The sequence below is a fragment of the Cyphomyrmex costatus genome, unplaced genomic scaffold, assembly GCF_001594065.2.
Source record: "Cyphomyrmex costatus isolate MS0001 unplaced genomic scaffold, Ccosl1.0 scaffold29, whole genome shotgun sequence".
NCBI lineage: Eukaryota > Metazoa > Arthropoda > Insecta > Hymenoptera > Formicidae > Cyphomyrmex > Cyphomyrmex costatus.
Window position 1 is genome coordinate 864,046 of NW_017277017.1, and position 24,049 is coordinate 888,094.

General features: G+C 35.3%; 1 protein-coding gene across 1 annotated transcript in view; it reads right to left on the reverse strand.

The window, feature by feature from the left end:
- Positions 1–777: 777 nt before the first annotated feature.
- LOC108775232 (probable G-protein coupled receptor B0563.6) overlaps positions 778–24,049 on the reverse strand; it is a 31,535-nt gene continuing 8,263 nt past the window's right edge. Inside the window, exons 2-5 of the mRNA XM_018541537.1 lie at positions 5,121–5,270; positions 3,232–3,482; positions 1,935–2,222; positions 778–1,029 (exon numbers count right to left, since the gene is read on the reverse strand). Of these exons, the coding sequence (XP_018397039.1) occupies positions 778–1,029; positions 1,935–2,222; positions 3,232–3,482; positions 5,121–5,270 (941 nt within the window). The remainder of the gene's footprint in view (positions 1,030–1,934; positions 2,223–3,231; positions 3,483–5,120; positions 5,271–24,049) is intronic.

Below are 24,049 nucleotides of genomic sequence, written 5' to 3' on the forward strand. Positions count from 1 at the left end.
CATAAACTTAGTCGGCGACGTTAGAAACTTTTCCAGCTTGTACTTTGGAGCACGAAACAGTCCTGTGGGACACTCGGCGCGATACATAAAATTCCTCGTCCTTTTATACTCTCGTCGTTATTTCATGAAATCGAGTATTTCGACATTCACGTATGCGATCACCGCGCGAGCGTATCGTTCGACGGAGGGAGAGATAATCGGATATCGGCTATTTAATCAAGTTGGTCGATTTGATTCCTAGAGTGGTCAAACGTTGAAATTTTGCAGCAGCAGAACCATGCGCACGATAGACACGCCCGGCTTTAAGCGCTAGTATGCAGGAATGTTTCGTAAATACGGCCGTGCCTCTGCAACTATTTCAGAGTTCACCGGTATACAGAGAATATGCATAGTTGGAATACTTCCTCGTAAATCGACTTGTAAGAATGAAAAGATTCGTAGGAAACGCCCAGCAGAAGATAAATGTCTTTTCGCCGACGCGGACGTTTTATCGGTCGAAGAAACGATAAACGGCTGTTTAATCGCCCCGTGAGAAACTTTCATTAATTACTATTATCACCATCATACCTATACACGTAAACGAGACTGTCCCACGTAATTGTGCACGAACGTGTTCGAATATCGGACTATTTAACAGAGTTTTTTTTACTCTTACAATAAAACCCAACGTTTACAGTTGCATGGTGCGTCAATCCTGCGCTAGATTCGAATTCTTTTTGTTCCATCGCGCTTGGCGACCGAGCGGTTGACGCCAGAATCGATGGCAAAAAATCCGTGTTAAACGCTGGCACGAGCCAGATGTCCGGGGGTCGCGACTGTGGTAGTTGGCGGGGTTGTCGTCGTAGTCGTCGGTCTCGGTATCGGGGAACGTTTCATGGGCAAGCTCCTACTGCCTTGTTCGTTCTTGACCCACGGCCACTGCAGAGTACGAATTAGAGTGTTTCGGAAGTCTTCCGAAAAGAGGCAATAAATGTAAAATGTGATCGAGTAATTGATCACTTCCAGCAGATTGGCTAGTGCACGGAACACCTGCAACCGAATACGGTGAATTAATGGATGGATTCATAATTGATGAAATCGTCTATTAGACGCGAGAATGTATTTAAAATCGATTACTGAGAAAGAGCATAGGCGGGGAAAAGTAAATCCTGATCGAACATTTTTATATATAGCAATAAAATAATGAGAATAAAAATTAGATTGGTAGAAGAGTGGAGTTGTTTTCGTATAAAATTAATTTTTAATTTGGAATTCAATTCTATTGTATGTATTATTAATTTACATTAAATTGTAAGCAAAAATGAATATGTGTTTTGTCGATAATTGCACTGAAAAATAAATTTTGATTAACATTTTATTCCTCAACAAATAATAAACGTTTCATATAGGAATTTTCACGCTAACAGAGAAATATGATTTTCAACAAATTCTATCTCTTCAATTTTGAAAAATTCCATTTTGAGGATTTCTTGTATAATAACGCAAATTCGTTAATAGCTACAAAAATGTTTTAATTAATTTTTTACAATATATATAAATAAATGTAATAACACAAAGCTCCTTTTATTATTTATATAAATTTATTGGCAATGAAAAATGACACTGATTTACAAGATTTCTGTTTCTCAACACCTAGCTGAATGAGAATTTAATGAGATATTGAGAAATTTTTGTATTTTTATATTTTGTAAAGAGTAAAAGATAAAAGTTGTGAACTATTTAAGTTTGTAGAACTCTTTAGAAATAAAGTCCTCTTTTAAATCCATAATTGATGGAATCTTTTAACTTATTGCTTTTTAGAGCAGTTAATAATATATAATATTAATCACCATTCAGTTGAGAAACAGAAACTTGTAAAAATTGTAAATCAGTATTAAATCATTTGGAATTGTGAGGTTATATGCAATGAAAATATTTGGAATGAATCTCCTTACCTGGTAAGCATAATTGTTGAGATTGCTCTCACTGAGCGTAACGTTTAAGATAACCATCGGACTGACGCAGACTAAAAAAAGGATACTAGTGCTACCTAAGAGCAGCATGAGCCTTCGTTCTTCGGCGAAAGTTCTAGGGTCCTCGTCGCTGCTGACAGTTCTCGATAGGGTCATTCTTCGGCGTCGCTCGCAGGATCTTCTGTACACTATCATTATTCTTAGATTGAAACCGGCGAGAAAGATCGTTGGCGCCACTTTATAAACAACTTCTAGCACCACCTTATACACCTGAAACACATATTTGCGTCATACGAAGAGAGAAGAGTTTCCAAAATTTAAAGTTGACACAATGTAGACCATTTTAATTTCGCACGTACAAACAGAATCTAACTAAATACCATACACTAAATATTCTAGGAATTCTGACTTTAATTTTAAAGATTAGATCTCTTTTTTGACGTTAGATATTTCTATGAATTTAGACTACTAAAAGGATATTTTATATATGTGTATATAATTAGCATTATAATGATATTATAAGTAATTAATTCTATAGAATACTATCGATATGTAAATTTTGTATACCTATAAGTGAGTGAGATTATTCAATATACAAAGCTATGCCTTCAAAATGATCATTAAGAGGCTCAATTTGCCACGTTAAAGGCTGGGACAAGTAAAGACAAGATATTTATAATTTGTCTATTATATATTAGTTTAGATCTCCTTGTCAATAGTATAATAGAGAATGTAATAAATGATTTTAATTTTTATAAGTAGTTGTGTCGAAGGTTTTGTTACTATTTTGTGTTATTATATTATATATTTTATTTAAGTATTATAAGGGAACATGCACACACAATTGGATTACAAACTCCGTATAATTTTTAAATTGAATTTAATAGTGTGCTCATTCAGTTCCTTTTTCTTTTCAGTTAATAATTATGTTATTTGTATTTATTATATATACACATTTAAAAAAATCTTTTATAATCTAGATTACAAATATTTTTATAATCTTTTGTTATTACTTTACATAAATATTTTTTCATAAAAAATATAAATGTATGAAGTATAACTTGTGTTACGTTAATTATGAATGCTTTATCTCTTTGTACGTATAATTTACGTATCAATGGAGCAATACTGTGTCACTCTTAAGAGCATTCTAGAATTAAGGAACAAATAGACGAATTGACAACGTTACATTTAGTTATTGTCGGCTTTAAAATACCATTTCAAAGTTGTTGCTAGAAATAAAAAGCAACTTTACCAGCAAGAAAAAGACATGAGTTACCTGATAGTACCACGAGTTGAGAAACGTCTGATTGTCTCTCCTCTGGTAGATTAGAGGACCGTCGGGTCCAAGCAGGCAAGTCGTAATTTCACCTCGAAATACACTCGGCAGATAAACGAGAAATGTAGCCAGAGGGATGAGTACCACTGTTAGGTGAGGTGGTCCGCAGAGTGGCTGCGTGTGTTGCCCGGGATGACAGACGCTTACGTAACGCTCCACTGTCAATGCCAGAAGCATCATTACTCCAACCCCTATGCATACAATTAACCCCTATATCTCTCGAATATAATGCTATGTCGAGTCGGCCTTAAAAGCCCTCTCCGTCACGTAGGCACCTGTGCGTTTCTACACGCAATATACACGTTAATCGAAAAATTTTTGCAACACGTTTCGTCGCCTCTGCAGATGGTTTAACGTTCTTTTCTCCTCGCGTTCCATTTTCTCTAATTCTCTTTCTTTGAACCACGCCAGAGCAAACTTTTAATCGCCATAATCGTTGTAACTTACAAGAGCTGCAAGATACGGAAAAGCAAAAGTTTTCCGTCGCGAGCGAGAAGTTCTGCAACGAGCGATCTTCTATTTCTTTCGGTGCGCGGTGTGGAGAACAGATAACGTAGATAAATTTATTCCTTCTATCCGTTATGAGGATCATATCAGTCGTTTTCGCAAGAATGACATTAACGTGAGATGGAAAATGCAAAAGGAAGAGAGATAGATGAACATATAGAGCGTTTGTTAATGTTCTAGAACAAGTCCTCTAAAAACATACATATAATAGAGTAATAGTAAAAAAATAAAATAAAATAACCGATGATAAGTAAGGAAAATAAATACGAGGAAAGAAATAGTACTATATATAAATTAAATTAAATTATAATAAATTAAATTAAATTAAATTAAAATTTGTGGAGATATATATAAATGAAAAGATACAGCATGCGAGCAAGGAGAAGCAGAACTCGCTAAAGTTCGAAACTAACAAGGGAACACAATCACGTCCCCTTCCGATTTAAATGAACTTTTAGTTCTATGGACAAAAAAAAGATATTTTTTTATATTTGCTGGGTTAAAGGGATAAAAACTTCTTTTGAAAAAATACCGATTTTTTTCAGAGTGAATATCGCCGAAACTATATAGAAACTACAAGTGTATAAAGAGAAATAGAGAGAAAAAAATGTTCCACAATGAAAATTGAATGGCTTCAAGAGTACTATAATAAATCTTTTTTTAATAATTTGTTTTTTATTTTAAACAAATAATAATTAAAATAGTTTTATTATAATTATAAAGTACTCATAAAATCATTCAATTTTCATTCTGGAAATGTTTTTTCTATATGTATTATAGTTTTAATGATATTCACTCTGACAGAAAAAATCGATTTTTTAAAAGGAAGGTTTTCATCTCTTTAACATGCGACTCAGCAGATATAAAAAGATACATATTTCTTATTTTTGCTCATAGGACAACGTGCTAAAAGCTCGTTTAAATCGCAAGGGACCGTTGATTATGTTCTCTTATAAAAGAGATAGATAAATATCGCTATTTTTTAAAGCGCTCTAGAAATAGCATTCTTTTAAGAGCTAAAATTAAATACAATGGAAAACTTATTACAATAAATAGAAACCGAATTAATAGTAAAAGTAATAAACAATTATATAAAATAAAGAAAAAACACGGGTATTGCAAAAAAATAAAATATAAAAATTTAAACGCATAACGGAGTAAATGTGGGTAATACGCAAGTGTAAGTGTAAGTACGAGAGAGACAGAGGGGGAGAGAAGAAAGGAAAGGAAAGGGAGAGAAAGAACAAGGTGATAATTTGTAGGCGAAATTTTTGCAGTACGTTTCGCGGAATTCTCGTCAAGTCGATAACAATTTATCGTACCTAAACAGCCATTCCCAAGAAAGAGCTCGAGGTGAGCATGATAGAAGGCCTGGACCCAGCTACTCCATCCCCCGGTCTCCTTGTGGATGAGCACCCTCAGCGCGAAAGGGATGCAGAAAAGAATCGCGAGAAGCGCCGCCGCGGAGTAACCTGTAACAAAAAGAGGAGCAAAGCTCGTGGTTAAGGAGAATAGTCGGACGGGGAAAAATAAGAACGAGAGAGCCCCGAGACTGAGAGTTAACTTGATTTCATAAACCCGGAACAGCGGGCGAACGTTGCGTCACGATTCACTTAATCATTCTCACAACTTTCCTAGAATATTCTGTCACCGCGGTGAAATTTTTCATTCCGCCTCCACGGGGCCGTCGCGTAGAACGACGAAAATAGGATTAAATCACTCTTCAGGATCTATTACGGGATCCCTGTGTTCTTAGCCGTTTCCACCGTTTTATACTCGTCGCGCATTTCATACCTACCAGTTCTCGATCGTTACACTGATGCGTTTCTAGACGCACTAAAATGTTAACGTTCCCATGGTAATTCTCCTTTCTTTTAGCCAAGTGTCACTTCTAAATTTGCATATACTTCGTTCAATCGTTGGTCGACGGTCAGTAGTTCTTTTTTTTTTTTTTGCGTGTTTCAATTTCAAATTAAAACTTCATCGAAACCCGCAAATTTAGACAATCGAAACGTGGATACGCGTTTTTTTGCCAATTTCCATTGATTTCCTGTTTTCATACGGTCTCATCGGTCGTGTAGCTCGTTGCTCCTCGTCTCTTGTTACGGGCTTTTACCGTCCATTGAAACCAATTAACGCCCGTATTTACCGTTTCGTTTCACGGAATTTCCTGATGCAATTAGATGTCGACGCTTTTTTTACTTTGTGGATAGAAATTACTTACTTACTTCGGGATAAATGCGACGAAAAGAAACTTTTTCGAGCACACTGATAAAGATTTCTTTGCTCAAAACAATTATTCTTACTTTATATCAAATTGACAAAATTCTTTGTAAATTATTTAGCATTAATATATTTATTGATAGTTATATAACTATTTATGAATAAAAGATGCGCATTCAGATTTGATGTGGGAACGTCCAATTATTGTGATTAATCATAGTCATATTCACAGCGACCGGTGCTTATATTAAAAAAAAACATTGGTGTGAATTTAACACCATGTGTATATAATTCTCACTGCGTTAGTCTTAATATTAACATCAATATGATATAGATTTAACACCATAGGTTTTAAATTTACATCTATTGGCGATAAATATTAACATCAACATATTGAAAGTTATATAAACTGGTGTTAATTCATACTAATATTTTGTAATGCAGCCAATTTTTTCATTGGATGAGCTTTGTGAGTTGGCTTGTGGTCAATCGCATTATGGTCAAACGACTCCCACCCTTTGATACAGCTCGGTAATCGGTTCTGGATTACCTTCAACCAATGTACGACGAATGAACTTCAGTAGGTTAACGAGGTTTTTCAGCTCCTGTACCGACCAAGAGCTTTCAACCGCCGATAAGCTCGATGAGTTTGCTGGTAACGCAAGCTTCTTCGGTCGATGATAACCGAGTGTTGGGTGGGAAGTTCAACTATCCACCAGCAGACTCTGTTACCAACCGACCTAGATTGCGCGTTCTGCCGCCACTTCGTACAGCTTTCTCTAAGTGCCTGTGGAACGGCAGTCACTTTAATTGCGAAGGAAAAGTTCTCCCTCGGTTCTTTCTTTCCCTAAAGTTTATTAAAGCGCGCGGTATGTACACGCTCGTTGAAGTATGAAAGTCGCGAGAATCGTCCAGAAATTGGTTAATGCCGCGCGAATGAAAGTCGACTTTTCCGTCCGGCTACGCGACGCGTCATGGAAGCTCGTAAAACTTTTACGTTGGAGCCGTCACATTAAGACGAAATTACGTCTTTCCATTTAAATTACGATTTCTCGTCTTTCGTCCGTCAGTAACAGTCAAGAGAGAACCAACTAAGTTTCTCGATTGGGTCTCTCGATTTCCTCGCGAAACGGTGAATGAGAGTGTATAAGGGTTTAGCACTTCGATCTACTCCCCTCGCGCTTTTATCGTTTTCTTGAAATTACTCTTTTGATGCGTGCTTACGTGCACAAGTTGCACGACATCGCAAGCATTTTGACAAAACAAAAACGGAGTAAGATTATGCAATCAGATAACGTTAGAATATTGTTTGTTCGTGTAATATTAATATTGGTTTATTGAGAAACTAAATTTGTCGAAAGTGATATATATATATATACATATATATAAATTGCTGTATTTTATCGTGATTAAAATTAAAGTAACAGAATTCTGAAGTCAAGAAATTATGCAATAATAATTGCCTAGCAGTTTATATGTACTGGATCTTTCACATGCATGAGGCTTTCTTTCTTCATCGCGTTAATGTAATAATGCGATGTAATCTAGTGTAAAATAAGCCATCCTAATAAGCCTTAACACCATCGTTATTTTTCTTTTGTTACGTGCGAAGAATAGAGTTACGAAATTGAACTTGTGCAAAAACTGGTATATAAGTTGCATTATTCTCTCTTAGTTAAAATTGAAGTAACAGAAACACTTTTCAAATTGCGAGACATGACGCAATAATTATTGTCTCGTAGTTTATATATCTACTCTTTTACGTGATTTTTTACTATAATTCTATATTTTATAATTACAATAACTATAAAATAATTTATTTAACTTTATGTACATTAATTGTATATAGTTGCTACCATTATGTCGTTTTCTCTAAGTGTATGCGAAGATTCGTTGATCCATCGAGACGTCCGTTTTGACGAGTAACTGGGAATCTCGTAAGACGAGAAGAACGGTATCAAAGCGGCTGTCGCGCGTCAATTACCGGAAATTACCTCGGCTTATCCGCGTTTTCCACTTTTCTAGAAGACGACCGGGCGGACGTCAGTGGGTGTCGGTGCTTGTTAACGCACGCAGACACCGCGACTGGAATTAATGTGTCAGTGACCCGCTTTTGGGTCACGATTCGTTTACCAAACCCTATCACGTTGATTGGCCGATTCCCCAGTGTTTTCTTGTTCGCCCTCATCCATCGGTTCACTAACAAGGAAAAGACACGAGAGAAGTGACAAACCTATAAAACCCCGATTGTTAAAGAGCTGACTGACAGAAATAAATCTTACAGGACGTACAGATATTGTATTTAGTGTGGACATCTCTTGAATGTTACATCGAGGAACTTTTACGAGGTACGCTGATCTTTTTTTGCCCCTTCAACAGCTGTTTGATTTGTGATATAATAAACTCTCTTTCCTTTTTCTTTACATTTGATGGAAGTACCAACAACGGATTATAGTGACATCTTTTACGAGTATTGTGAGTGCCATCATAAAGATCATTTAATGTGATAATAACAGCTGTAATCGATTATTCAAGAAATCACAGTATTTAAACTTCACAAACAATACACGATTAATTCATTCGATTATAGGCTTTCTTATTATCATAGATTATAGATCTTTGATTGGAGGCTCTAAGTTTTGACAATATTTTAAGTTATGTTATGAAGTTAAGCCATTTGATGATTGTGTGTGACAGAATAATATTTACTTCACTGATTTATGAAAAGAATTTTTTAAATTATGTTTTTTGAGCCGTGTAACTCTTGAAGTAAGGGAGCAATATTACGTTCAAGTTACGTGCTGAAATTCTCACAACTGATAAATACTATGGCACTCTAAGATGCTGAATCATTGTCACGCCTGAAGTTAATATCTTGCCTCCACCCTGCGTTCTGAGCAAGTGGATGTGTATGTCAACAAATACAGGAATAGTGAAGAAAAATGTCTCGATGTCTCACCGGGTGACATTGTCGCCCGGCATCCCACGGCGACATTTTACAAATCGCGTCTTCCCGGCATGTTTAATTTATCGAAATCCTGAGGGAGAAGCCAGCTGTAGCGTCCATTTGTCAACATCCCCGCGTAACTACGCTGCGCCGTCGCGCACCTGAACGGTTACTTTAACTCTATATAAAAGCGGCTGTTTTCGCGCAGATCGTTAAATGCGTCGTTTATCATGTCACGAGAGGTACACACGCGTTTGAATGATTCGCGGCCGACCGAGACGGGCAAATTTCAAAAATAGGAAATGGTCTACCTATTGGTATTGGTGCCTGTCGATGTCATCATCGAGCGTTATCTATGGAATGCCAATGTGTCCTACATTCAAAATGATATAAGAAAAAAAAAAACATTTTCTAAGACAAACGACAACGACATGACATGTATCCAGATGTTATTCCCGAATGAAAGCTAAGGCGATAGAAGAGATCTACATCGAATTGATCGAAGCCTAAACACAATTGCTTAATGTAAAGTAAAATTTAACAGTGTATGAGATTTAACTTTTTGGAGCTGATGCCAAAATTTTTAAAAGTTACTGTTGGGTTTGTAATACTCGTTTGATGTTAATTTTAAAATAATTTTAAAGAACTAAAATAATATAATTCATATAATAAAGAATAAATAATATATAAGTATACTATACGTAAGAATAATTCGAATTTGCAGACGTATAACAGAAAAAAATGAATTGATTGATATTTTTTGACAGAAACATTTATAATTGAAGTACTCTCATAATAAATTCATAATATCAAGTTATACCTAATTATGATACGTTAATATGAACATTGTTTACTTTTAAACTAACGACAGAAATAGATTGATTTACATTTTGACACATAGGAAGTTAAAACAAAATGTTATTTAACTCGAGGGATTGAGTTACCATTGCTCCTTTGATATCTAAGTTTCTTCCAATAGAGCCACCGTCAACTTCGGAAGGTTAATGTAGAGATATTTAGTTTCACCGCGTTAAAATTATATACTATATCTATAGATATTTGATCCGAGAAAGCGAGGCGGAAGTCAAATGTTGAATTTAGTACAGCATTTTTTCCTACAGTTCGCGATACGTCTCGTCATACTCACAGCGCTCCTGCGCCGGTATTCACACCACCTGTTGAAAAACGCACGTAATACGAAGTTTCCATTACTTCTGCAGACGCCTGATGCGTTCTATGTCTTATTCGTACCTCCGTCGAGTACAGCCGCTGCATTCATTCTCAAGTTAATAAACTGCTCTAGGTAGATATCTTTGAACAACAGTTATTAGACGCTCCGGGATCTCTGCTAATCTTATCTCGGAATTAATATTTCGTTACAGTACGTTATATATAATACGTTGTAATAACTGTGATTTGTTGTAGACAGAGTCGAACTAATGATAATGACAGATAAGATTGATAAGTTGAACGTTAAAAGAATCTGTAGTATCAATACGTAAAATACTATTATTTTAATAGATCGAGTAGATAGTAGAAATGTGTAAATAAAGGTTTCCTGACGTTGAATCGAATCGAATTTAATTTTTGTTTGAATCCAATTTGAATTAAATTAAATCGAATCGGATCATTAAAGCATAACTTTTAATTAATCATCGTTAAATTGAATTTAAATTTGTAATAAAAAAGTTTCTCTATATAAGAAATATAGTAATGATTATATGATATAAAATAATTTTATTTTATTTTTGAATGTACATGTAATTAAATATATAATAGATTGATAAAATATATTTACTCACAATTTGACAGTAAGGCCACGATAGAAAAATTATAAAAATATAATTACACATCGTTATGAATTGTAGTTTTGTACGCGTGACTTGAATTAATTGGTGGACTCACCAAAAGTCAACTGAACAGTAACTATGTAAATAGAAATCGAAGCTGGTTTTGAAATTCACAACTGTATAATTGAATTTAAATTAAATAATTTATACCTCTCTTACACACAAATTGATTAGTTTTAATAAAATAATACAATTATGTAATGTAAAAGGACAAGTAAGAGTCAGATAAATACACAGGCAACGCTTTATTACATATATTCACATAAATAAATGTACTGAGAGACAATAATAAAGTTATAAAATTTACTATAGCAAATCGACAAAAATTTACATGCATTACGTGTTCCGGCTGTATGATTCAGCCCTCTTCAGATGTACAACTAAAATTATATACAAAAATGTATCTTATTACATTAAAAACACAACGCGATATAAAGATAAGAATCGCTATGTTGTAGAAAAATTGCGATGGACATTCTGGACAGAATAAAACCGACATTGTTCACTAAACAATTGATTGATCGATTGAAATTGTGTTTCACCATGTTCAAAATGTTCAAAACATGTCAATGATGAATTGATCGTCAAAGAGTCACATCTTGCAACGCAATCGAAGTCAAGAGAATAAAAAGTGGTCACATAATTGCACGATGTTAAAAAATTAAAATTTAAGAAACTCGATTACCATTACGCGCGCGACGGACGACACAATATTGATAAAATAACAATATGAATAAAATATCTTTTATTTCAACAACATATAACTATTTTTATTATTCTATAATTTTACTTACTATTAGGAAGTAAATATGATTGTCAATATATATTATTTATGTTTAAACTTCTTAAATTTAGAATTTTCGAATAGTTCAAATTCGAATAATGAAGATTTAGATTCAAATTGAATCGAATCTTAATTTTTACTTTGATTTGTACCCGAATAATTTTCACATCTTTAATATAATAGATACAAAGACCTGTTGAAACGAGAAAGGGATCAACGTTGAAACCGGGACAGTGAACAGTCCTTGGGAATTCATAACGACTGGAAATGGTAGCGGGGGAAACGAGGATGAGTACTGTAATATTGCACACCCGGTAATAAACCATTTCACGGTAATATCGTACAGCAAGGACAACGGAAAAGAGCCGTCAGAACACATTACCGATGTTCGCGTCGAAATTTCTCAAGTTTCCATCTTTTTAATCGCTATTTATGCGTCAGACAATATAGACAAAGTTAAAGGATTAAAGAACGCACGTTTGTTTAAGATTCTTTTTTTACATGCAGATAAATCGTATACATCTCGCGCAACAAACGAATCGCTATTTCGCGATGCAAAGATTCGCTTGGGGACGACAGAAACCGCATCCTGCACGAAACACAAATCAATCAGCGAATTGATCTGGATCGAAAGGTTGACTGTTTGGAGCAGTGATGCGCAACCTTTGTAAACTTCCGAAACTGACCAAACCCTGTAGCACAGTTACTGACATTACAGATCTGATGCCAAAATAATCTGTAACACAATTACTGACATTTCACATTTTTATTTAATTATAAGCCGGCAAGCCGCAAAGAATTCAAATACATGCGAGCCGCAAGTTGCGCATCACTGATTTGGAGATTCCAACTCATCGATCTCGGAAGTTGCAAGTGACGGCACGCGAAAAGGTCGAACGCGTCGATACCTATATATACATACGTTGATACACGACTCTCGCATCGTATCGAACGTATGTACATACATAAGTGTATGTCGGACACGCGACACGGGAAGATTTAATTTGCGCGTGTCCTCGACACGCATCTCCAAAGAAATGACGTTCGAATATTGCCGCATATATCGCATTCGATGTTCCAACTATCCGAAGAAATTGTCCTTAGACAGACACGCGTGGGATTACAATAACTCTCTTTTCTTTCTTATCGCACGTCTGCAGAAATGACATTTCTGCCATGCAGCGATTCGTATCCGTTCGATTAAGGCGTATCGGAGAATCGAGAAGACAATAGAAAGCTTCAAGATAGATTTTCCCATAAAAATAGAGACAAAAAGAAATTTTGAGTAAAAGCATTCGGTAGAAATCAGTTTTGTATACTTTACCCTAAAAGTTTTTAACTCTACACACTATGTAATTTTTTCCAAGTATTTGATACCATATTGTTATTCTAGAATTCAGTTCTGCATTCATCCAAAAGATTTCTGTGTAAATACGCTGTTAAAAAAAGAATTTATTTCCGTTACATGTAAACATTTTAATATTATATTAAACTTCTTAATGATGAATATCAAGAGAAGTTAATTCTATATTTTTTTTCATGATTTTGATAAAAAGAAGCAATTATTTTACCATAAAATAATTGAATTTTTACTCGATTTTTACTCTAAAGTAAAAAAAAAGGTTTTTTTATGTCTAAGTTGGAATAATGCACACATAAAATTGCGAGAAGGTAATTTTCTTCTTATCTTTCCGTCGTTGACGTCGTGCACAAAGCTACATGATCGATTTGCCCCCTGACGATGAGAGAGAAAAGATCGTCGTTAACGAGTTCGCGCGTTCGTGCGAGCACTCATAGGATTTGAGCCGCGCTACTCGCTAGTCGATGGCTGGAGAGAAGTTTTAACTAGTCATTCGGCGTAACGAGGGGTTATCTAAGGAGACGAGCCGCTCGCTTCTCGGTTCGTTCGATGCTCGGGAATTAATGACCGTCCTCCGTGCGTTTGCATACAAAGTGCATTCTCCACGCGGCCGGCCCTCGTTATCCTTTTTACTGCGCGACGGCCCCGGGGAACTCTTCACGAATGCGAGGCCTTCCGCCGGGAATAGACTCCAGTGCGAAAGGAATTAAATCGTTATCCATATCCGGGATTCCGGGACGCCGCCGCTGACGCCGACGACGACGACGACGATGACGACACTCGCCACGTTTACAAGCGCTCAATTTACTCTGTTATTGGCGGTACACAGGTTTACAAACTTCGCACCGAGGTGGGATTCGTTTTATTGCGTGTTGCTACACAGAGGCGAAGTTTGATGAAATATCATGTAGCATCGTTTGTCCCTTATTACTCATAAGGCGGGACATGGCGCGAATAATGGTGCGACTGGACGATATAACGTTATAAGCTTGCGCTAGATGATGGATTTAACTTCGTGCCGACACTTTGTCTTTATCTCCAGCACTTCCGTTTACTAGGAAGTAAAAGTGTCCTACGGAGTTTAAAATTTTAGAATTTTTTTATCCGGATTTCTTTTAGCACACCGTTCATACATATTATATACTAGGTGGTCCACTTAAATCGAACACACATCTTGAATATTTCGTTTATTTTTGACAATACGAAAAAATGTTCCAAATAAAAATGGAACGGTGTCGAGGGGGACACGTTTTAGTCACGTTGTTTTTTTTCTAAGTGGAGGCGCTAAAAAGATATGAAGGTCACCTCCACTTTTTTAAATAGAATTATGTAATTTTTTTAGATAACATGATTTTTCTAATTATTTTGCATATAAAAGTATTAAGGTAGAGATGCCAAAAACCAATAGTTTACGAGATATTTTACACTTTATTTTGGGACATATTGACACAAAATGTTAAATAACTCGTAAAATGTTGACTTTTTGATTATCATACCTTCATACTTTTGTGAACATAATAATGAGATAAATCAAATGGTGTAAAGAAAACACATAGTTGCTTTAAAAAAAATATGTATGCAAAATAGATAATTTTTCAAATACGTATATCATGTTATGTGTCCTAATTGGAAAATTTTGTGTCAAAAACACATCTTACATGTCTCAAATAATGAACTCAAATTTTTGTGTTAATTTAACACAAAATATATATGTTAAAAAGCAACACAAATGTTATGTAAAAAAATTAAAATAAAAAATGTAACACTAACACAGTTTGTAAGCAAACTGAAAATATTTTTTTAGTAAACTTAACATTTCTGATACGTCAAAAGTAACATATATTTTTTCCATTTACCTATAGAATTTATGTTTTGTATAAAATTCATTATTTTTATGTTATTTACATATTCTATGTCAAGTTGATATTCAAATTACTTAGCGCCAAAGTAACATAATTTACGAATAAATGAACAAATGTACTAATTTTTCCTTGACTGTAGCGTCATAATTATAATAATTTTTTTCATGAAGAAAAATATGTAAGAAAATATAGAAATAAAACGATCCTGAACGTTCAAGAAAAGAGTTGTATCTCATAAAGTTATATATGGCACCGAAAATAAACCAGGGGTGGTCTTATCAAAATAAATTGATCTCGCTGAAGATATGCCTACGCTGAAGATATGCCACATGGACGTAACAAAAATATCGATCGGAATGATAGCAGCAGGGAGCTCATAGTCCGCGGCTAAATTGTTTTCTTCACGATGGTAAACATACGTAACTTTAGTTACGAGTCGTTTTAGTCGTCCGATATCTACTTTGACGAGTTCCGGTGCTCTCGGACGATCTTGCTTGTATGTGTGCGAGTGCCCGGGTATGCCACAAACTCCGATTGACTGGCGTCGACGTCGTCGCGCGTCGTCGCGAAACAGGCGTGGACGAGAAAAGCGGGAGTTTCATGGAGCAAAAAGGAGCGCAGCGGTAAGACGTGACAGCCGCGATTGAACGCTTCGCTATGTCGGACGTCAGAAAAGTTGGGCGAACGTCGGGATAGCACGACGAAACTTTGCCGGAAGATTAACCGTTGTTCTAAATCGCGTCTGGCAATCGGACACCAGCACCCCGCGAAATATATCCGCCGCGAAATCCGGCCCTCCTATGGTCGTTATATCAAAAAATTAAGACGTCGAGACGGATGTATCCATCAACAAAGACGGATCTTGTCCTACGACAACGTGGCACAAATTTTTTCGCCTGGAAAAATTGATTGTATATCTTCCTCACGCGAGGAAGATATACAATCAATTTGCGAAAAGATAATTGCAACTGTCATAATTAAATTAGAACTTATAATTATTTTTGGTGCTAATTACGTACATTTTTTGTATATAATTATACACATGATAATAATAATTATTTATATAATATTTAACATTACAGTAATTATAAAAATAAAGCTCGTAACTACAATTATTTTATTACTTATAGTCTCAAATATCAAATACTTTTATCTCATATCATAGCGTTTTTTAAATAAAACACCTCTTATAATTATATAAAAGTATATCAACTCAGGCCGAATTAAAAAGTACATTAATATAATTTTGTGTTGAAATATTTAAACTACTTGAAATTTAAGATCGTATCTTTTTACCGTAATTGTTGTACATGAAACCTAATAATAACAATTAGTAGTTTTGAATTTTATTCATGAATTATCTGATTAATTTCTGAGCTGTAAACGATTGGAAATCAATTGGATTAAAAAATTTGTTTTACTATCGAAGCGAAAAAGCAGAGTGCTTTCTCTCGTCACTTTAATCTTCTCCTTTTCAAATCTTTCGAAGTAATTCCACCAGTAATTTCCCTCCCGCGATCCGCGTAATGAGAGTGCAAATTCGCGAGCTCTCGCAGCGCGGTCTCTGTTAGTAAATAAACGTTGGCGACCCTTGATGTGCAGCACGCGCGGAAATAAGAAGACTCACACGTGCAACCTGGCGCAGTGGTTTCGCCGTGTACGTGAAAATGTATGGCATGCGGCTTAGAATGACGCGCCGTGGAACGTTAAGTGAAGCTATAATGGTCTCCCGGCGCAGTCTGCAGCTCGATTATCACATGCAGGCAATACATCGGAATTGTAAAGACCGGAATCGTCCTGAATAGAGTACTCCGTATTCTCACTGCACATTTAACGTTAAATATGGACGTATCTGAATTTGTTTGCTTGGCGCGACTAACACTGATACTTGACCAAGAGTTAATCGAGCGTCTAACGATAAATCGGTATAGCGGTGAAATCTCTGAAATGAGAATCTCTGAATGAAAATCTCTGTTACGGCAAACATTTTCTACATGTTATATTCATGTCAAATTGTATCCACAATTTGAGTTATTTAATTATAATCCTATAGATTATCACTGCTATACTATTAAATTGTATCGTTAATTTAATTAAAATAATAGAGTTAAACAAGGATTTAAAATTCAAGGAATGTATTCATTTGATCCAAATTTAATTTATTATTTATAAATTAAATTTATTTGACTCAAATTTAATTTTTTATTTACTAATAAGAAAACGTATGGAAGTGTCTTCTTTCGATTTTCAACAATATGTTGTTTCTTAGATAAAAATAAGGGACATGCATTTTTTTATAAGGGTGTAATCGTACATTTTTATCTTTGCGAAAGAATGATAAAATAATCATTTTTTTTGCCGATGCATCTCTTTGAACTCTCGATAGCATATCCAGCGTTTGCCGATGTTTAAATCACGAGGTCTTGCGATGGAGCTGACAAATGCTCGTTTGAAAATGTTCGTTTGTCCCTCGTAATCTCAAGTTGTCTTACCTTAATGCCAACCTTAAGATCGGGGCCACTGAATCTCCTTAGTTGCCGGCTGAAACGCAATGTCGCAGCCATGCAAATGCACGGCTTAAAGCAAACGATGCTGCAGCTGTTTAACCGCTTCGGGAAATGCTCCATCGTACCCGCGAGAGCAAGAGTACGTATTTTCTTTTAAAAGTGAAGCGACTTCAAATAAATCGCCCCTGCAGTAACAGCAATTTCATCGTACGAGCGCAGAGAGATACCCAGCATTGGAACGGATTATCACTGCAAAAGTGGAGGAGAGAATAGGGAAGAAGTCAGAGATTCGTGAGAATTTTTCCAACTTGGTCTTTTATTGTCATCGCTGGATAATATAAGAATATGTTTGTGTAGAGGATTTTTCCTAGCCTGATCGTTTCTATAAAGATTGACCCGAAGAAGTCGGGTCAATCTTTAGATATGTGTGCATTTTGTGCACTCACACAGTGAGAAGCATGCAAGACATTTCATAAAACCGTATTCATGTCTTTGATTTTCCTTCGAGATAAAGGTGAAGCCAACGCGCGTTTTTATAAAGAAAAAAAAAAGGAAGAAGAAATTCGATCCAACGTTCCGCGCGAAAACTTCCGTATCGATATTAGGTTCTCCCGCCGCGCGAAGAAAAAGCGACCGCGACAGCGGCGCGAAGTAAATGAATTGTTAATTATTATCTTACAGGTAATGCCGGGTTGGGTATGAATATTTATGGGGCCGGGGTAGTCCGCAATTTCTTAATATATCGCCAGGCGCGTATACTGAATCCTTAAATCTACGTTGACACGTTCCCGCCGCGGGAAGCATGAATTTATGAATTTCGGATCGATTATCATTATCATTTCGCGGATACGGAAACGCGGTGGTTGACATAATTCCGTGAGTAAGACGATACATATTCAGTAAAAAGGTTCTACTTCCGATCAATTCTTGTTAGAGAGTACGTATATTTGTATAATTTCTTCTTAAACAAGACGGATGGGTAAAGAACGTTCTCTCTTCGATCTTAATACGATTGCACCTTCGACTGTATATATACGTGACGTAAATAAAGTTTTGTAAATGTTATGAGGAAATCATATACATAATGTTTTGAATTAAAATAAAGATTCACCATTTATATTATCCAAAATGTGAATTTAACATACCTAATGCAAACTTAACACCTACGCGACATTTATACAATTCTCTTAGTATTAACCAACATGGTGTGGATTTAAAATCCCCGGTGTTTTATATCAACATTATAATGGTGCAGATTTAAAACTCACGATGTTAAATCCACACTATGTTGGTGTTAATTTAGAGCCAACACAGTGAGAATTATGTATGTACCTATATAGACGCCACATTAAGTTCAAACCGCTATTTTTTAGTAGTGTGCATTCAGTTTCAATTTGACGCACACAGTTGATGTCATGTGAATTTAAATCATCTTTAGTATATATATAAAAGTGATAAATTTACATATATATTTCTAATATTTAGAGCTACCCTTTTAAATACTTTTTAACGTACATTATTAATTCTTGAGATGATAAGCGCAGTATCAGATATGAAGCTGGCATTAGTAACCCATGTGTATATAACGATTGAAAGATTGCACTTTCGAGAGAAGATTCGAGAGAAGATGTTACTCTGAATCGAAGAGTGCAAGATAAGAAGTACCCGTCTATAGATTTCACGTCGCGTCGGTCAAACTGACTATCCTGCCCGCGAGCGGGCATCGTCAAATGACACGCGGATTTCTACGAGAGTGAATCGATCTCATCCATTCTGCGTTATTCAACATCGAGCTACCTGTCCTACGTGATTACTGGCAACTCCTCTTCTCCCCGAATATGCCGGACATGGCCTTCGTCGCATATAAATTGCAAAATCTACTGCGATCTGGGATTCCGAGGAGCAGCTAAGATTTACTTTTTCAATCGTTTTTCAGTGCCGCTCGATTCCAAATGTATTATCCGTTAGTGAATCCGATGAACTATTGACGGAAAGAGGATATTAACAGCAATTTAATTGAAAATAATTTTGCATATAATTCAATAATAATATTAACAAAACAAGTTTTAACATTTTATTAAAACAACAACGTGATGTATTTGTTTCATTAATATTTTGACTAAACGAATTTTTGTAACTGGTCACCGTGCAGCATATTCTTATTTTTTATATATATATAATTTTATATAGATGTTTTTACATTAAAATATATTTTTCAATAAAATACCTTTTTCAATAAAAATATGCTTTCAAATAAAAGTTTTCTAAACCTTGCAAAGTTGACCTCTCCAGAATCTAGTTCTCAGAATATCGTAAAATCAATGCAAAGTGTTCTGTATGGTTCAAATACAGATGGCAATATGTATAGGAAATGTGTATTAACCCTCCGTCTATGATCATATTTCTCCTTTTTCTGTAATCTGCGTCCTTTTTATCCAGTCCAAGTTTTCTTATTATATTCTAAGATTAAAAAAAAATTTATTTTTTTACTTTTCAACTTCTTTGTTACATTACTAAATAGTTTCTTAACTGAAACGTTAACACTTTATATTTAGATTACGGCGGATTAAATTAACATTAAAATTGATATGCATTGAACTCACATAGGTGTGTATCCAATTATTAGATATATATAGCAGTCAACATTGTTATCGAATTAAGAAGATTATTTTCAAATAAGTTACCATTAACTAACGTTGTTAATACATAATTTTGTTCGTCTATGCAAATATATATTTTTACAATTTTATATATTCTTTATTGATATTTGATATACATATCTCATAGTCTGATTGTGTGCAGTATAGTTTTTAGATTTTTTAAATAAATATGTAGTTCGAAATATTTTTATCTTTTTTTTTTACATTTTTAAGATATATTATACAGAAGAAGAAAATTTTGTGCATTAACAAGTTAAAGAAAATGACGAAGTTATTTCTGACCCAAAAAAGTTTGCAATTTTTCTGACGAAAGTACGAGAATCTTCTCTGTGATTGAATTATAGGTACTCACACAGAGATGAATCCGCACTAAAATGCCGAGAGCTTTCTACGTGACAAATACTCCGCATTCATTGCAATTCCTTAACTCGATTTATCATCCTCTCGTCCAACTGTACTGCGGTGGAAAAGTACATCCCAGCGTTGCTGATATTATCTTATCAGACCGATCATTACGGTATATATATATATGGAGAGAACTACGAAATGAGATACCAGAATTACAATCTTAATCTAGTTTTTGCGCAGTTAAATGTCGATATTACGAAAATGAACAAGTCATTCATTTTAATGAGACAATAACAAATTACGAAGTAATTTCACGGCCACCTTTCAATTTGTAAACACGCGTTGAGCAAAGCTTAATTCGCGATAAAACGATTTCGGCTCGATTTCTTCGCGTTTACTTAGATTTGTGATTGCACGTATATCTTATTCGGAAATTGATTGTTTCGATGTAGCGACCACTTGGAGCAATTTTACAGTATCGATTTCGGCATCGAGTGCTATTTCGCACAGCCATAGCTCTCTGTTATTTAACGTGGCGGTTAATACTATCCGGGCGAAGCGGATGACAATGCTCACGTGCGATCGTTAATATTCATAAAGCCCGAAGTAACCCGCGCACCGTTATTCGGATCTGTAACACTGCCGACCTAGTGTGGATTTAATAGATTTTCCCTGTGGTACCGGCTGCTGTGAGAAATCCCTAATAGGCAACGATCTTGTGTCACCACCAACAGTTTCCGGAAGTCGGAAGAATTGTTCAAATAATCAGAACGATTTCCCTGTAATATTGATATCCCCGAAATATTTTTCCATATTCACAGCTGAGACAGATAGGCTCGATAAGCCTTATTTGCTCCCTTTGTTTTCTTCTGGTTTATCTGGCTTTATAAATATTTATTGAGTCTCCCGAGATAACGTTCCGGTGCTTCGTAAGATATCTTCTCAGATGAAATATCCCGATGCGGAGATTTATTCATAATTATCACGTATGTCTCTGCCTAATCATTTCGCTGTAATTGCACAAACAAAGAATTTCTTAGATAAATGTGAGTGCACAACTAATAGGGAATAAATGCTTTTACGGTCAAACTCGATTTTATGATAATTCGATGTAAATTTATTATATTATCTATGTAGTTATTTAATTCGTTTTTAAGAAAAATAAGTAGATCTCGATAAAAGCTTCATCTCTATTCTTTATAAGAAGCTTTGCAGTGAACAAGTATAAACTCAAAATTATTTCGAGGCCGAGTGTCAACACGTCATCGAATGATTTATTCGAAATTTAGAAAGGCGTCGAAATACACAGGTATGTCTCGTGATATAACGACACGAAGAAACAAAGAAATCTCTTTAGAAGAACATTAAGGATTTCAGAAGCATCGTTCGTCGACTGAGTTAATCGTCCGCCGAAGAGACATTACGTCTGCTTCCGACGTCGACGTAGTACCGCCAACCTCTCTGTATAGGTACTTGACGGATGTCATGCCTCTTTATTTCATTTGTCTTTTCTTTCAAGACACGCGCAATCTCTCTATTAAATCATCATCGCTTACATAAAAGTTAAAAGCAATAAACCTCCTTGACGCGCACAGCGACAAGAATCCAAATTCAAGTGTTCCTCTCTCTCTCTCTCTCTCTCTCTCTCTCTCTCTTTCTCTTTCCCCTAACTAATCACGTTGTCTACGTAACAAAGTTTTCATATAGTTTCGCGTAACGGAGTGTCAAAAATACAATAAATCTGTACGCACGCGCGTGTGCGCGCAGGTGTTACACGTTAAAGGGATTACTTTGAGGCGGATACATGTTCTCTCCGCTTCTGATAATTCCTTTGATCAGCGCTTGTTGCGGCAACCTGATTGTCTTCTCGGCGAGATAATCAAACTTGGATGGTCCCTTTTATCTCGCCTTCCCTCGTTGTATCCCGATACGTCGATCGTATAGGACTATCGGACAAATTACAAAGGATTTTTTCGGGAAGGAACAGAACCTATTCTTTTCCTTTGACAAAAAAATCATAGCTCGCGATTTTTTTTTCCACTCGTTCCACATATAACGTTACAAATCGGTAATGCAAAGCTTTTCAGACGATGTCGCTTCATTATTCGCGTAGCGTGTCTAGGACACTCGCTTTATACTTTCGCTTTTTTTTTATATTTTTAATATAAATATAAATATATGTAATGTAAAAATTACACAAGTTTGTAATTTATATATTCGCATTATCACAAGAAGTAATTTCTTAAAATTTAAATGACAAATGCAATTGTCAAATATGTCATAAGATATATTTTGACACTTTTCTAACATTATTCTCAGACTCCTAGATTTAGAAAAAAACAGCCCCTTGACACGATTGATCTTGAAATAATTTCGCGTACCGTGAGATTGAACTCCATCTGGTCGTATAGGCAAATGCTTCAGTCGCGTCAATAATAGGTGTGGAAACGAACAACAGAAGAAGCGAAAGATATCAGCGTTGGCGGTCACTTGCTCGCCGTATGTAAACGAAGTGGAAACAAAGTAGGTCATGACGAAACTTGAAGGAAATGGTTACGGCGTATCGATAAAAGATCATGGCGCGATAAAACTACTTGAGAGCCGACGGCAGCCATAGCTCGCCATTATTTAGGCGTCTTTCGGCAACGTGATTTAACGACGTCGTTCCGTGCGATCGGTGAATGTTTTCTCTGCCGTTATTCAAGCGGAACAAAAAGTCATGATGCAAATCAAAATGGCTCCAAAATGAAATTTATTAATTTTTCAGATTTATTTATTTTAATCAGGATAAGTAATGCGTTATTTGTAACCCTGTTATCATTATTTTGCAACGATAACAGTAACGTCATTACATTTTTATAATAACAAATTTCGTTTTTTTATGCAACATATGCAGAATGTTGTTTATTTTAACTGTCCCAGGCCCCCGCTTAAAAAATACATAAAATAAAAAAATGTTTAATGAAAGAGGAGCGGTTACACAATTTAAATTTTGAAAAGATTATATATTAAATATATACTATTATTAGGTATACCTATTAAAAATACAAACATTAATATAAAAAATTATAAAAGATTCAGATATCAGATGAGTTTTTATCATAAAGAACAGCTTGTTATATTGTAGAAATTATAGCTTAGAATTTTATATAATATTGATCATTAAATATTTTTAAATCTAATATGTTATTTTAACATTACAAAAAAGTAATGAAAGAGAGAAAGAAGTGACAAACGTTTTTAAACAATGGCAACAATAAAGCATTACTTTTAAAAATTAGTAACAAGTAACGAGATTTAAAAAAAAAAACGCGAACATAAGGCGTTATTTATATAAAATAATAATCTTCATTTGAATACTAATATTTTAACGTCACTATATGTATTTTAATGTCATTATTATACAATCCTGATATTGTGATCTGTTGTTCTGCTTGGGTACAAGGATGACACTATGCATAGAGCGAACTTTTACTTCTCTCTGATATTATACAATATGAATCGCAATGGTGACGCGGATAAAGAAATATCCCCCGACATATTTTTTGCGATTTTCCGAGACACGCTTCGAATCTCGTCTCCATGCATCCGCGAATTCTTCCGTCGCGAGCGATGCCTCGCGATTCGCGAGACTTCCGGACGCAATGGCACGTACCCTCGGCCGTCACAGCCCCCTTATCTTGTCCGCCAGCATCCTCGTCCTCGGCGAC